We start from the raw sequence: 15073 nt of genomic DNA on the forward strand, positions 1-15073 counted from the left end.
GGTGAAAAGGGAAACAGAACCCAGGGGGTCTTGCTTTACAGCACCCACAGATCTTCAAACAACTAGGACAAGTCTGGGACATTACTCAGCTCTGACAGAACTGCATCAAATAGTTTGTAGTTAGGGGAGAAAAAAATAAACCTCAAATGAAAACAGTTTATGCCTCCTTTCTCCCTAAAGTACACATTTGATTAAAGGGTAAAAACTAGAAAGCAGAAGTAAACAGAGGCACAATGCAAATATCATGTAAAAATTTTTCCTTTCTGTGAACTCATCATCAAACTACATCACAGTATACTGTACTGAATAAATTTCATGATCATTTTATATCAATGTGTTCCTACTGGATGTATTTCTAGTAAGGAACAAAACTTTCCATTCATTACTGTAAATAACAAACCAAACACTCAAGAAGCCATTTTCAATTATTTTACTTAAGACAGTTTTGAATCCTATTATTTAAAGTTGGTTACAGCAAATTAAACTGACAATATTAAAAGAACAACTTGTGATCCACAGGACAGTTATCATCCAAGAGTACTTTTTAATTTTTCTTGTAATATTTGAGTGTAATGAGATGCTCTCTCTTACTCTTTGATGATATTGGGTACAAAGTAAGGCTGGGTTGCTTCAGCGAGCTCTTCTGCATACATTTCATATCTACCAGTCATCTGGAAAAGGAAAATCAAAGCTTCAGTTCTTTCAGTGAGCTATGAAAGTACTTCAGTAGAAAATATTTATATCCACTGTTTTTTCTCTTTTTATGATAACATAGGATTTAATTGTCCCAAAAAGCAAAATTATAATTCACTCAGAATTCAAGACCTCCAGTGCCTTAGCACAAACTAACATACTTTTGATAAAAGAACTTGCACTGTGTTGCCTATAATTGTATTTCTACACAAAAAAGATGTATATTTCCACTCTAAAAAGTCAAACTTTTAAATGAACGGCTCTCTTTCTCTTTACAGCTCTCCTTCACTGACAGTCATGTCTGCTGACTAATTACTTAAGGCTATTTTGGTTATTCTGGATAACTGGAAGTTGAATTTGAAGGGTGGACTTCCTTGCTTATCATCAACATTTTTAAGTAAGTTATGTCAGTGAGGGCAAAGGAGTGTATCTGTAATTATGGCTTCTTGTCATGTCTTTAAAAACCAATGAACCCTGCTGCCAGCAGTGCATTTGTGTATGTGCCACTGACAGAATTTGGGTTTCTCTTACTTTCCCCTTTAATAATATAAAATACTATTAATGGTTTGGGCGATAAGAGCAAGTGCTGAAAGTGCTGAAATACAGCACTTGATGTAGTGTTGTCATCCTCTCCTGAAGTGCACAGACCACAACAATTGGCTCTGGGAGGAGCCAGTTACTTCTTTATTGCCAGAGTATAACGTAGATAATTTGTTTAACTCCTTTGCTCCTCTAAGTTAAGCAAAGACATTCTACAGAACGTCCCTTTCAGGCATCACTGGATGCAAACCACAGATCCCAGAGCAGGTTAAATAGGCTCCTACTTGCTATCAAGGGTTTTCTGCAGCGGGTAACCGATGACTTCACACTTCCTCATTCCCCTCATCAAGAACTACCTCTGTCTTGGCCACAAATGAGAGGAAAAGGAAACAGCCACCCACTGTCACATAAACAAAACCACAGCTGTGCCTTATGTGCCAAAAGACCAACAATAGCAGTTCACACCATCAACATACAACTAAGGTGCTGAAAGCACAAGACTTGAGGACAACAAAAAAATACACAATTCTACACAAAACAGCCAAAGGTCAGTGTTTTGTTTTTACTGTTTGTTTTTCCTAATCAATGCAACCGCTGTTGTTCAGATATCCCTACTAAGCTGTTACAAGCACTGCTCCATGTGCTTCCTGACACACTAAATCTACTTGCAATAAGGGCCTTGGATTTCAGTGGGAAAGCAGAACTGAATGTCTGCCTGACTTAAAAAAATGGGAATCTCACAGCGCAGTTTCATTCCACTATAACAACAACCACATATCTACCACAGGCATCTGCAAAATAGCAAATGCAATTCTGTCCAGAAGATGACCTGAAATGACTTTTTGGGTTTTGTCCCTATATATGGACTAGCAACACTAGCAAGGAAATTAAGCTCTAGCTAAGAAATTATTGCATTTTCATTAAAAAGCTTATTCAGCATTTCAAATCCACAGAAAACTTGCCTTTTTACATCACACTGAAATCAAAACACCTTAGACAGTGCACCATATTATAATGCATAGGATGCAAATAAACCAGCTCTGTGAAACAAATGTCTCCTTGCAGTAACATGATATTAAAAAATTGACGCTTCCTGCAAATGATTACTTATTTTAAATATTAGGTCATCACTGAAGAACCTACATATGTTGTGACAGTTGCTAGCCTGGAGTTCTTATCTACTTTGTTAGGATTTAAATTATGATGATCTTAAAGAGTAGATAGGAAAAAGTTCTAGTCTCTAGCAGTACTGAGAACTAAAACAAAACTAAAACCTGTCTCCCCGTAAGAGAGCAAGATGTTTTCTTCATCATCAAAGCCTACTTCAGAAGTTAACACCTCTTTTCTCCTTTTGCTTGCCTTCTTTGTTGTTCCAACAGGGTATTGTGGGGCCTGTTGTAAACTTGATCAGATTAGAAAAAGGGAACTAGAATGTCATTTGTTTAAAAAAAATAAATCTGGTCGTCCCACTAAATCAGTACATAATACTTAAACATATAGCACCCTACACAGCTTGTACTGGCACAGCTGAAGGGTTAGCAAGCTGCTGTGCTAAGCCAGCCATTTCTTCAACCAGCACTGCTGCTGGACAAATTAAATCAAATTACACCCGCAGGAAAGATGATCCAAATTAGCTTTATCTCAGAATACAAAAAAATAGTAACAAATAAGTTTGTTACAGCCATGTGGAGTGGGTTGCAGCCATCTTAATCTGATTTAGAGAAATTCAAAAGTGTGTTAGGATGCTTTAGAGACGACTGTACACAGTACAGAGAGGTCTTTCTCTGTAGCTCCAACATAGCCACAAATTCAGGGAGTTAGCACTGCAAGAAGTTTGCACTCAGAAGCTTGTGGGTTTGGGTTTTCACTAAATTTCACCAAAACTACAATTAAGGCCCTAAGAATATATACTACTACTGCATCAGATCAGATCAAAGGCCCATCTCAGCTCAGAGACAAATGCCTACATACACTGCACAAGGAAAGCACAGACACTTCCCCAGCAGTCCTCAGAGCTCCTGGCAATCCACACTTAGGGTCCAGAGCCTCAGGTTTTCATTTGAAAGCTACTGGCCTAGTTTCCCTGAATTTGGCAACTCCTTTTCCAAATCTGTTTATGCCTTTAGCCTCCAGAACATCCTGTTAAATCAATTCAACAATTTAAGCTCTGGACTGCTACGATAAAAAACACCTGCCTTTTAGCTATTGTAAGATGCTGGAATCATTATGAAGGCTTATTGTCTCTAATATTATATTTTCTTTATAATCAGGCTTACCTTAAAATTCCACTTGTCACCGACTTGCCTGCAAAGGTTCAGATCCATCTCTACCACCAGCAGCCCCTCCCGAGTGCGAGACAGTCCTGGGGTCCTGCTGCCGTCGGGTGCTGCCACGTAACTGGAGCCATAAAAATGGCCCAAGTCATGGTGCGCTTAAAGACATTTTTAAAAAGCATGTAACACCATCTGCAAATAAGTATAGAACTTAACATGCAGTGTCCCATAAAACCTGGCTCAATTTCTAACAGTTGCTCACTCATTGCCCTTTAGGCAAGGTGTCATCCTGAAGAGTCACATCACGACCCTAAAGGAACTGCACTTTTGGCCAGTAATTTACTTTCATGCACTGTACACCATCAAATTAACAGGAAAAACTCACTGCGCTGCCTTTTAAATAATGCATGATTATGCTTTCCCATTATTAAGTCTCTAAACTAAAGGCTTTGCTTTTATTTTTATTTAGCATTTAAATGAATTCTAATTGTCAAATCATACATTTCCCAAACAGCTGACAGAGATTCACCCAACTGACTCTCAATACAAGGTCAGAGGTGAAAACAGTGGGATTTGAGGCACGGAAAAGATACTATTTCATATTGCACAACTCCTGAGTTGTGCTAAAAATCAACCACATCTGTTGTACTACTAAGCAAGGGACACCACTGGTCTTTTTCGTGCAGCTGCTAAAAACACTTAGCTCCAAAACTGGCCAAAAAACAGGCTCAGGCTCACTCTGGATGAAGCCAGAAGCAGCACGGGTTGTCACAGGTCAAATTCTAATGTTTCAACATACAAGTACATACAAGCAAACCTCACGTTCTTCTTTGATCATTCTCTTTAACTCCCAGCAAATCTGAGAAACAGGAAAAAAATGTCCTGGCTGAAGATTCGGGTTAGGGCTATTACTGTTCACAAACTCGCAGAATGGTTTGGGTTGGAAGGGACCTTAAAGATCCTCTTGTTTCAAATCCCTGCCATGGGTAGGGACACCTTACACTAGACCAGGTTGCTCAGAGCCCCGTCCAACCTGCCTTTAAACACTTCCAGGGCTGTGGAATAACTCTTAATAATCTTAAAACTGGAAATACAATGTCATGCATGCACTGACAGCACAGGCTAATTTGTGGGATTTCTGTCTCCCAGTCCTCCTGCATTAACTCTCAGTCCTCCAGAAGTGTACAGAAACCTTAGGTCTCAACTTCTGGCGAGCACATACTGAGGTACCACCACCATTCCTAGGAAATACTCCTTCTCCCTAGCTAACAAACAGCAGTGTTAGGTGAGGCAGTGACTAGGCACTCCAGCTGCACAGGGAAGACACTTGCAGGACAGTCATCCTTTCTTCAGACTTTCTCAGTAACAATTATTAGCAAGCCTTGAATGTGATTTCTGAACATACCTTCTCCACCATCTCCAGAAGTAAAAGCATTTTTGTAGTATTCCTGTGAAACAAGAGGAATCCATAGGTGGCAGTATAGTTCCATTTCATTTGAGACATCCCTGCTAGTCTATCATATTCAGTCTGGAAGTTTATATAAATCTACCAAGATTTTTTTCTGGCACACTATCAGCACTGTCCAAAGGGACTCATCAGAGGGGCCTAGTTTCAGTGATGGATGGGATAGAACACAAGGTCTTTTATCACTGCCTGTTGCTCACACACTTTGGAGAACATGCCTTGCAACTGTTACACAAGTTTAAAAAAGAGGCAAAGGAGGAGATATTTAATCAAACACATCTTTTTGGATCACAAAAGAAGGCCAAACGTATTTACATAATGGCAAGAACAAGTCTGGATTTTTGTAGGGAACCTCATGAAAAAAATACAAAAGTAGGGTATTTCTACTAATTTGAAGACAAAAATGACCTTTTGTGTGCAATACTAATTTTCATTATAGAATTTTACACTCCAGAAAGAGATAGTATCTGTACAACAGCCACTAGCTGTGTACCACTGTCTTGAGGATATATTTAATTTTCAGTCATTTTGGCTAAAAGAATACTGATATCCCCACAGACACTAGGAGAGTTAGCAAAAGGGCGGGTGCCTATTACAAAGATTCAATTCAAGAACAGGAAGCAGCTGCAACCAAAAACGAGGCTGCCAGCAACGAGGCAGCTCTCAATCTCTTTATCCCTGTCCATCTTCATATCACATCATAAACCCTAATACAGTAGTTACACGGTAATGGAATCTCTGCATCCTAGTGCTGTTAGTCCATTGCCTTGAATTAACTCCACCCCCTGAACTATGAAATGAAATGAAACGATGCAGATACTCACCGTTCCCACTCTGTTGATGGCACAGGTGAAGCAGTGGTTTGCTATGGCAGCATTTCTGGCTTCGATCGGCCACAGCGGCTCGCTGCAGTATCAAAGAGGCAGCAGGAATTCACTACTTGTACACTTCTGTGCCCAAATTACATTCTGACTGTCTCTCCTGTACACTGTCTGCCAAGCCAAACTCAGCTGTTAAGACTGATCTTGCTGTCCCAGATATCCCTAGATAGAGCCAAGCACCACGATTATTTTCTGCAGTTATAGGTGTAAACGACTCTGTCTGATAAACTGGTAAATGTGGCTTTGCCATGGAAAAAAAAGTTACCACATCTCGAGATTTTTGAAGCAATTAAAGTGCAAAATATTTTACTTTCCAAATTATGCAGAAGATTTGCACATGTGCTGACAGTCCATTAACTTTCATAGACCAAACATCATTCTGTAAAAAAGCTGTAAGGGATTCGTACAAGTTGCCTCCTTTCTTCCCCCAAAATGGTCCAGGAGAAGCTTTTGCAGCAGTGAATGAAAAAAAAATAATTATGGGAATAATAATAATAAAAAGAAATTAAAGAAAAAAAAATTCTACCAAAATTTTCTATTTCTGTTATTTTAACCACAGTTTTCATAGCACTTTCCAGAAAGTCATTTTCCCATGGGGGGTTGATAGGAAAGAAAGTGAGTTTAACAACATCATCCCAATAACTTCACAGAAATTATTTATTAAACCAGTCACTAAATTTACTAAAACCAAGAACAGAGACATAAGGAATAAAAAAATTCCTTCTAACAAGCCTCTACCTTTTTTCCAAAGGAAATTCCAATTCTGACACATGTTTAAAACTGTAGTCTTCTTTTTATTAAATAGTTTGATACACATAGATCAGACAGGTCAATAGGAGGTCTGGAAGTACTTAGAGCTTCAAAACAAAGGTGATACAATTTGTACACTCCTGTGACAGCAACCTGCCAGATTTGGAATCCCACAACAGGCTGCAAGCACTCATTTATCTGCCAGTCAGACTCAAGAACCTTCAGAGATGGTCACTGGGCTGATTGAAAGGACTTGGTTTATTGTCTCTTTTCTCAACTGCTTTGAGTCTGGCAGTCAGCTCTTTTAAGAAACAGGGATTTTGTTGAAAAGCTCCAGCAAATTACAATTTCACAGAAAAGGAGAGACAGGAAAAAAAGGCTATATCCGAGAAGCGACCCCAGAGTTAGCTAAGAAGTGTATTTTCTTAGCCCTCTGAGCTGGTTTTAATTTTTCTTTTAGAAAATCAAGTCAGCAGGGTGCAATTAATGTCAATCTGCAGAGGATTGATCTCAAGGGAAAGTTTACACTGGTTCAGTCTGGTTCAAGAGGCCTGATAATCACAAAATTGCCGGGAGTTAAAAAAAAAATGTTTCTCAGAAAAAGGTTTCTCAAATTGCAATTTCATACTCCTACGTGGACAACACAAGCTGGCAAGATAAGCCTGGACATAAATGACTAATGTCTGTCACAAAGCACAAATATTACATGAATTATCTAAATAAACTCTGACTAGCTTTGAGAACACCAGCTGGATGCTGGCTAACTCTGTCTCAAAGACAGACCTGCAGATGTACAGTAAAGTTCTGAGACAGCATCAGTGAGTGGGAGCAGAGCGGTAGCTCAAAACTCCAGGTGGAGAAGAATGTGGGCTCCTTTGTGAAGGCAGAACAAGGAGGCTACACCTCCTGTTCCAAGACCTCAGCAAGGTGCCCCTGAATCCCCAGTGAGGGGATCAGAGGTCAGTTAACCCAGAAAGGGAGCAATAAATCAATTTGTATTTTACCTGAGTTTCCCAATAGTGGCTGAAGGGTTAAAGATGATCTCTGCCCCATTCAGGCTAAACATGAGCCAGTTCAGAGGGTGATGGCGCCCATAGCAAATATTCACAGCAATTGCTCCAAACTGTGTCTGAAACACTGGGTGTCCTGTATCTCCTTCCCTATAGTAAGTAGACTACAAACAAAACACAAGAAAAACAACATAAAGGCAGACTTCTTAAAAAAAGTGAAAGAAAGTACCACTAACATTGCTTTGACACTTCCCAGTTCCTGATAATCAGGTTTAAATCATTAGATCATGGGTGAGGACAACACCTGTCATGTAGTTCACAGTGCACTCTAAGGGGTGTACACCAAAAAGTGGCTCTTAGGCTGCTGAGATCAAATTCAAGCCCCTTTCTGTTTCCTCTCTCATGCTACATCTGAGCACTGTGTGGCTATGGCATAAACTCTTCTATCAATGCTAGAAGTTCCTACAGAAGCTTAGGGCAGATCCACAAATCACTAAGCTTTAGGCACCTCTCTCAGTACATTCACCATATGAGAAAATCTTCCTTCACAATCCTTTTTTTTTTGATCCTGCTAATTGAATATATTTCCATTTTTTTTCCATTCTGAGTTTCTCCTATTACAATAGGAGAAGAAAAATAAGAATGCTGTTGCTTCAGGGAATTCATCAGTTCTTATTTCTTTATTCCTCACCAGAGGTCACAATCATCTCCGCAGCAACAAACTGTGATGGCTCAAGAAGGATTGATTTTTGTTTATGTGCCCTCCCACACATGGCTGAATAGGCCACAGACCAATCTTTTGCTTTCCATTTAGTTCTCACTGATTCAATGGGCATGACTTTAGCAAGGCTCCTTTCCCCATCTGCTCTACAGAGACAATCCACAAGAAATGATTTCAAACTCAACATTTCCTTGAGGTTTAACTTTGTTGATAAAGAAAACAACATCAAAGTAGCACAGATGAACATAATCCTTTCCTGGAGCCTGGGTGGTTTCTAAAGTTGCTCTCTCAGAACTGCTCAGGTCAGAAGAATGGACTTAATGCTCTGCTGACAAAACTAGGGGAAGACAGTGCTGTTTTGAGCAAACACTACCTGATTCTATAACAAGGTAGATACAAGAAGAAATGTCAAATCATTACAGTACACCCACAAGCTATAAACAGATTGTTCTGTAGTAATTCTGGCATTTAGGATTCTAAGAACTAACTTCTTTTAGCAACTAAGCAAAACTCTTACTGAAACTCTTATTTATATTTGACATGAAAAAGTAAAAATATTTTCTTTTTTTAGGTGCTTTTTATTACAGTTTCATAGTTGGAAACAACAAGTTTCTTGGAATCTGTTGATGCTCCACAAAACAGTCTGGAAAACTGAAAGACATCATAGATTAGGACAAGCAACAGGAATTTAGTTTTTTGTTGGATTACACAAGGAACAAATAAAAAAGTGTGTAAAGTAACTAAGGGGTTTGTGAGTTACTATTTTGAGTTACTAAAGGACAGACCTGATAAAATAATATTAAGTAACAAAATAATGGTTAAAAATAGAAGGTAGCACTGGTGACTGACAGGCCTGTGCCAGAAGTGCATTGTGCAGAACCCTTAACAGCCTCCTCTGAAGAAACACAAACCAGCCCGAACAGGTCCAGGATCCCAGGTCAAAACTCCCAGAGGTCTTTGAACATGAATTTTCAAGACCCAAAAGTAGTTTTTAAATTAATAAAAAAGCAGTTTAGATTCTGAAGCCTCAGATTGGTGACTGGAGCATTCAGAGAGGGAACAAAAACAACTGCAGGTATAGAGCAGCACCCAGTGCTTAGAAGAAATGCCTCTGTTATTTACTCACTTTAGCTGATAAGGAGAGATTTAGTCAGGTAAGACAATGCATTTTTAGACTTTGGTTAATTTTTAATCCTGATCTTTCTACTTGTGATAATTCTATAGATGGATAAACACATTTTAGATCTACCAGTTTTCTTCTGACATTGCCTTTACTGCTAGTTCAGCTGAAGCTGATTCTCCAGGATGGCCTAAAACCTGCTGGGGGGACTTCAGTGGCAGCAATGTGATCAGTAAACAGCAGATGCCATAAACCAGCTATTCAGTCACAAGTGTAACGAATTAAAGGACTCTGCTCAAAGAAATACAAGCAAAAGAACTGTCATTTCCAACACAGCCTCACAGAGAAACACAGAAAGATTGTAATGTTCACACTTGAGCAATGAAACAATTACCTTGCAAATTGAAACAAGTTCAACATGCACACATGAAAACACTACCCAAGCCAATCATGCACAACAAACATAACACAGCTGTGAATTCAATGATTTTTTTTAAAGATTCTCGATACTTTTGTAGTTTCCGCCAGGCCAAGGAAGATTACATGACAAACATCATTTGTCTTTCAAGACTCATCACTCTCATAGCAATTATTAATTCTTGAGAAATTAACTTAGTATAATTTCATCTGAGAAAAACTGATTTGGCAGTAAGTGAAGCACATTTTCTAGAAACACATTACATCTCCTGCCAGTACGACACTGACACAGCACACGCTGGCACAAAGAGCTGCAACGTAAGACCTGACAGTCACCGTACTGCATCTTACCTCATTGAAATCTCCAACCCTTGGAATGTGGTTTTTCCTACTTTTGCCAAGGACAGCCCCAGAATTAGAAATGACCACTGCAGTATTCCACAGAATTCCACTGTGTATTTCATCTCGCTCCAGGATTGGAGATACCACAACCATGTTATGTTTCTTTGCCAGCTGTACAAACGAACACAATTTCTCTATTAAATAAACACAAACCTGCAGTATCCCAGACCAACAGACACCACAGCTCACTGAAAACAGTTATTTCATTCAAAAAAAAAAGTAAGATAGCATTATGTATAGTATAAGTGTTAAGTGACATAGGTATGAGTGAGAAATACAGCAACTTCTGCCAATTTACTAGCACATTGTCTTTTCCTTCAAATCACTTCTCTCTCTTTTATTTCTCCAAGCTTCCATAGTGTCATTAATTCCACGTTGAGAAGCAACATGTTCTTGCCCTAGATCAGACTAGAGATATTATGCTGGCCACAAAAGCTTAATAGCTCAGTGTATATCTGGGAAAATCTGACATCAAAACAGTCTTTTGTTGTTTCAATCACTTGTAACTGACAATAATTGAAATTGCTTATTTAAAAAAAAAGCTGTAAGAAAACAAAAATAAACTCTGTCACCCTTCTAATCAACAGTCTCTGGAGAAACAAGAGCCAGACAATAACAAATCTCCTTGGGTCCATAAAAAGTTCCCTACATTTGTGTCATTCCAGAGGGGGATCCAAACAGTTGTGTGACAGTGTTCCCTGTTCAGAAAAGGCTGCTCTTCTCCTCACACTTCCATGCAAACATTGCTTAATGCTTGACTGTTCTAGGAAAGAAACACCATTTAAATAGAAATTAAAAATATTTGTGTGAAGAACCATTCCTCCCGTTTAAAATTCAGGAGTAGTTTAACGGGCAGTTTCATTTGATTTTCATGGTAAAAGGCAGTCTTTAAATGCAAAGGAGTTTAAAAAATAAATACTGAGCACAGCTGTTGTCCATTTCTACTTCAACTCACTACGGTTGTATTTGTCAAGCAAGTTTATCTTTTATTATTTCAGTTTTCTCAGTGATACCAGAATGGCACATAAAGAAGAAATCCATGCTAATCAGTGGCAGTTATGGGCTGGGGATGGAGGATGGACGTGGGTTTGGGGTTTTCTGCTTGGCTGGGTTTTTTACCTCTTGACAGAATTTTGTTGTTGGCCCATCCTCTGCTGACTCAGCAAATTCAGTCCAAGGCAGTTTCTCTCTTGTACAAAAAGCAAAGGGCATGGCTGGAAAACACCAAGGCAAGACAAAATTCACAAGAATGCTCATGTCACTCAAGAAATACATACTATTTGCATGAACACAAAGAAAAAATTAAACAAGAATGATTCAACTATTTTTCTTGCTTAAAGGCAAAAGGTATTTAAGAATATTTTTAGCAAGGGCAAGGAGATTTGAGCCCACAGAGGGCAAAGCAGAAGAGAATGAATGCACTAAGTGATGTCTCAGCAGGGGCAAAACCACAAAATACACCCCAGCCACTAGTGTACACTGTCTGCACCTGTTTTCACAAACATTTCACAGGACTTCTTTTTGGGGTTTGCTTCTGTTAAGCCTCAAACACCACATGTTACTTAAAAACAGATTTTTAAATTTTAGTACCGGTCTAGAAAAAAACCTAAAGTTTTAGGAGAAAAAAAAATGAGGAAAGAATCATGAAGGGCGCCATGAAGGAGCTACAAATATCACCATTGCAGATTATGCCAGTCTTCAATGTAACAGACCTCACACACATCTTCCATACACTTCTCCTAACTAAGGCTCTTTGGTTTTTCCTTTAGGAAGCAAATCAGTAAAGTCAATTGTTATATCTTGGAAGATTTCTGCTGGTTACTTACAAGACACATTTCTAGTACAGGACATCTGTTAGAAGGAACTTAACACCTGACAACTTAGAAGGAATCACGGAAAGTACTCACTCCAAACTTCCTGGAAACACACAATGTTGACCCCACACATTGCAGCTACTTCCACAATCTCCTCAATTCGTCTGTGCAGAGCAGCCATCTGATTGTGAGAAATGCCACACTATAAAAAAAGCTGCATGTTCTAACTCACTTCTCTGTTAACAGCCTGGTTTTACAACCTTTGTTCACATTGAGTTTATCTTGCTCTATACTTAGTGCCACTGCTTTCAGAGGGAGTAACTCAACAAGCTATCGTTCTTGAACACTGATAATAGAGTCAGATATAGATTCGTAAAAGCATTTAGATGCTGAAAATAGAGAAAGCATTCCAAAGGGATTCTAATTCCAAGGTTGCAACATTTATATATATGGCAACTCGTTGCTGACTGACTGCAAAAAGCTGAAAGTCTTAATGGAATCAGCAAAAATTATAATTTTGCTGCTCACTGTGAACAACCTACAGAACAATGTTAAGTAAATGTGAATTTGAAGTCAAATACTCAGAATCTTAAAATATGAGGCAAGGACGGTCTATTTCCTTGGTTATCTCCAAATCCTGCTTGTATATGTGGATCTTGGACACTCTTTAAAAGTTTTTAACTTCAAACTATTTTCTAAAGTCCTCTGTCCTAAGAGCTAAGTAATTATTACAACAAAAACCATCAAAGCATTTATTAAGTAGCTATCTAGAGTATTCTACTTAAAGATAAGCATAGGTGTAGCACTTTGCATTGCTACTTTCAGGTGTCAATTAAAGAAAAAAGACTCAAGACAAGACTGCAGTGACCTACGAACTCAACAGCTGTATATTTACAGAAATAGTTAACTAGTTATTTATAAGGTAAAATCATTAATATAACTGGTACTTTCTTCAACAGCTGCTATACAGAATCCACAAACTTGATCCATTTACTGATTTAATGACTTGCATCTGTGACATGTAAATCTTTCCAAAACAAATTACTTCAGAAATGTTCTGTCCTGTCACTGTACAAAACCAGTACTCCAGGAGATTTTATAAATATGGTATTTTCTTTCCCTTTTTTAAAGCTACTCTTAAGAGGCTATTTCTATACATATGTGTCACCTGAACACTTTTGTGTCCAAGATGTTGAGACATGATGGTCACAGAATCATTAAGGTTGGAAAAGACCTCTAAGATCATCAAGTCCAAGTCACCACTAAACCATGTTATCTTGTAATAAGATTTCAGTGACTGTTGTATAAAGAATAATGAACACAGCTGTATTAATCTGTGTTTAATGGATTTTCCTATAATGGAACATTTCTCAATTAAAACAAGAACTGCACCTGTGGTTTCCACCGGTTGCCATCCCTTTTGATTTTGTGTAAATGATTTTATGTTTTCATTTTAAAGGCAAAGGATTTTCAGGTACAAAATGAGCTACTAAATATTGAGCTTTGGAAAAACTGCAAGCAGGTTGGGCCTTCAGTAGGTAAACGAAAGAGATGTTTCTGAGAAACAATAAAACTGAATGTGCCATCCAAATCTCCTACAGGATCCTATACTGCAGTAATGACAGGTCCTACACTGCCAGACAATGATTAGACATTTCATGATGCAGATTCTAAAATCAGCAACTGAACTATGTTATTTCTCAATCCAGCAGAACATGAGTTACAAATGGCCCCGGTCCCGGTTTGTGTACCTGGACTGCCACTGGTGTGTCTGTGGGAAGAGGAATTTTATTCTGTACCAGTCCCACTCGAACGATACGTGGCCTTCTCAATTGCTCCGGAGCAGCTTCAAATCCATAGCCCTGTAGCTCAAAATCTCTTTCCTGAGCTGCTGACCATGCAGCACTTGGCAAATTAAGTTTTCTGGATTGAACAGGAAACAAAGACGTTTCAGGACGAGATGTTCTCCTTTTCTGCTCTGAGTGCAATGGACCCAGGGGATCACAAACACTCTCTAACCAGCTGACACCCAAGCCCCCACGCCACCATATGCATCTATCAGCCAAGGGACAGTGGAGCAGTGGTCAGGTCGTGTGCAGGTCTCACCCATCACCTCCATGGCACCAACTTCCCAGCGTCCCCCCCTTATTTGTCACTTCCAGACACCAACACCTTGCTGCAGAGATCAAGGAGTACATACGTACAAACCTCCACCTGCCTGCTGGATTACAAGCACTTCCCCTCAGTGTATTTCTCCTCACGTTTGATCACCACTTTTCCAGCTCTCCCTCCCCGACGCCACGACCTCCCAGTCTCCCGTCACACTTTTCATCCCTGTCAGTCACCTTCTCACATCTGGATCACCTCCAAACTGCCCCAGTCACCTCAGCAGAGAAACACAAACCCTACTCTTCCTTCTCCCCCTCAGCCCAGCCCTGTGTCCTGCACACCCGCCCTCACACCGACTCCTTCCCCTGACTCCCGGCCGGACATCCCCGCGGAGCGGAGCGCCGGGACACCGGGCGGGTCAGGACAGCGACCCGCGGTGGGGGCGAGCCCGTCCTGGCAGCGCACCTGGCCCCGCGCCCGTAGAGGATCCGCTTCACCTCGGCGAGCTCCCCGGGCGGGATGTGCTGCTCCAGGCAGGACTCCAGCGACTCCAGCGACTCGGCCATGGCGGAGAGAGCGGGCACTGGCTGCCCCTGGGCCGCTCGCTGCCCCTCGGCCTCTCGCCCGCCCCCCGCACTTCGCCCCGGGCGCCCCGGCGGGACACGCCCCGTTCCCCTCACGGGCCGCGGCCCTCGGTGGCTGTTTACCCCTTGTTTACCCCTTGTGCACCGAGTGTGGCCAAAAATGCGGCGTCCCACCCTGAAGGGGAAGGGAGAGCCCAGGAATCACTGGGGGTCTGAGGGTCCTCAAAAAACTCAGAAAGCGCTATTAGCAAATGGCACAGTTAGTGTGGAAATTGGTAGTTCGTGGAAATTAAG

At 40.3% G+C, this 15073-nt stretch overlaps 1 protein-coding gene across 3 annotated transcripts; it reads right to left on the bottom strand.

Annotated features, from left to right (window-relative positions):
• Nucleotides 1–240: 240 nt before the first annotated feature.
• Nucleotides 241–14830, bottom strand: UPB1 (beta-ureidopropionase 1). 3 transcript variants are annotated; one of them, XM_027696901.1, is made up of 10 exons: nucleotides 14661–14830; nucleotides 13838–14009; nucleotides 12180–12267; nucleotides 11392–11486; nucleotides 10222–10425; nucleotides 7607–7776; nucleotides 5796–5877; nucleotides 4912–4954; nucleotides 3510–3664; nucleotides 241–671 (listed from the first exon to the last, which is right to left on the bottom strand). In XM_027696901.1, exons 1-10 carry the CDS (start codon nucleotides 14759–14761, stop codon nucleotides 588–590), a joined length of 1194 nt encoding a protein of 397 aa, XP_027552702.1. In that variant the 5' UTR covers nucleotides 14762–14830; the 3' UTR covers nucleotides 241–587. The 3 variants fall into 3 exon arrangements, with proteins under 3 accessions (XP_027552702.1, XP_027552703.1, XP_027552704.1); XM_027696902.1 differs by having other exon boundaries at nucleotides 10222–10383; nucleotides 14661–14828; XM_027696903.1 differs by lacking the exon at nucleotides 10222–10425.
• Nucleotides 14831–15073: the final 243 nt, after the last annotated feature.

Source organism: Neopelma chrysocephalum, unplaced genomic scaffold, assembly GCF_003984885.1.
Source record: "Neopelma chrysocephalum unplaced genomic scaffold, ASM398488v2 Primary Assembly neopelma1_116, whole genome shotgun sequence".
Lineage (NCBI taxonomy): Eukaryota > Metazoa > Chordata > Aves > Passeriformes > Pipridae > Neopelma > Neopelma chrysocephalum.

What these genes read in the sequence shown, in the direction of transcription:
- UPB1 (XM_027696901.1), bottom strand. Translation starts at nt 14,761, where the DNA reads ATGGCCGAGTCGCTGGAGTCGCTGGAGTCCTGCCTGGAGCAGCACATC. An exon ending in ACACACCAGTGGCAGTCCAG is followed by an intron (nt 12,268 to 13,837) that starts GTACACAAACCG and finishes TCTCACAATCAG; the next exon opens with ATGGCTGCTCTGCACAGACG. An exon ending in CAACAAAATTCTGTCAAGAG is followed by an intron (nt 10,426 to 11,391) that starts GTAAAAAACCCA and finishes GGGATACTGCAG; the next exon opens with GTTTGTGTTTATTTAATAGA.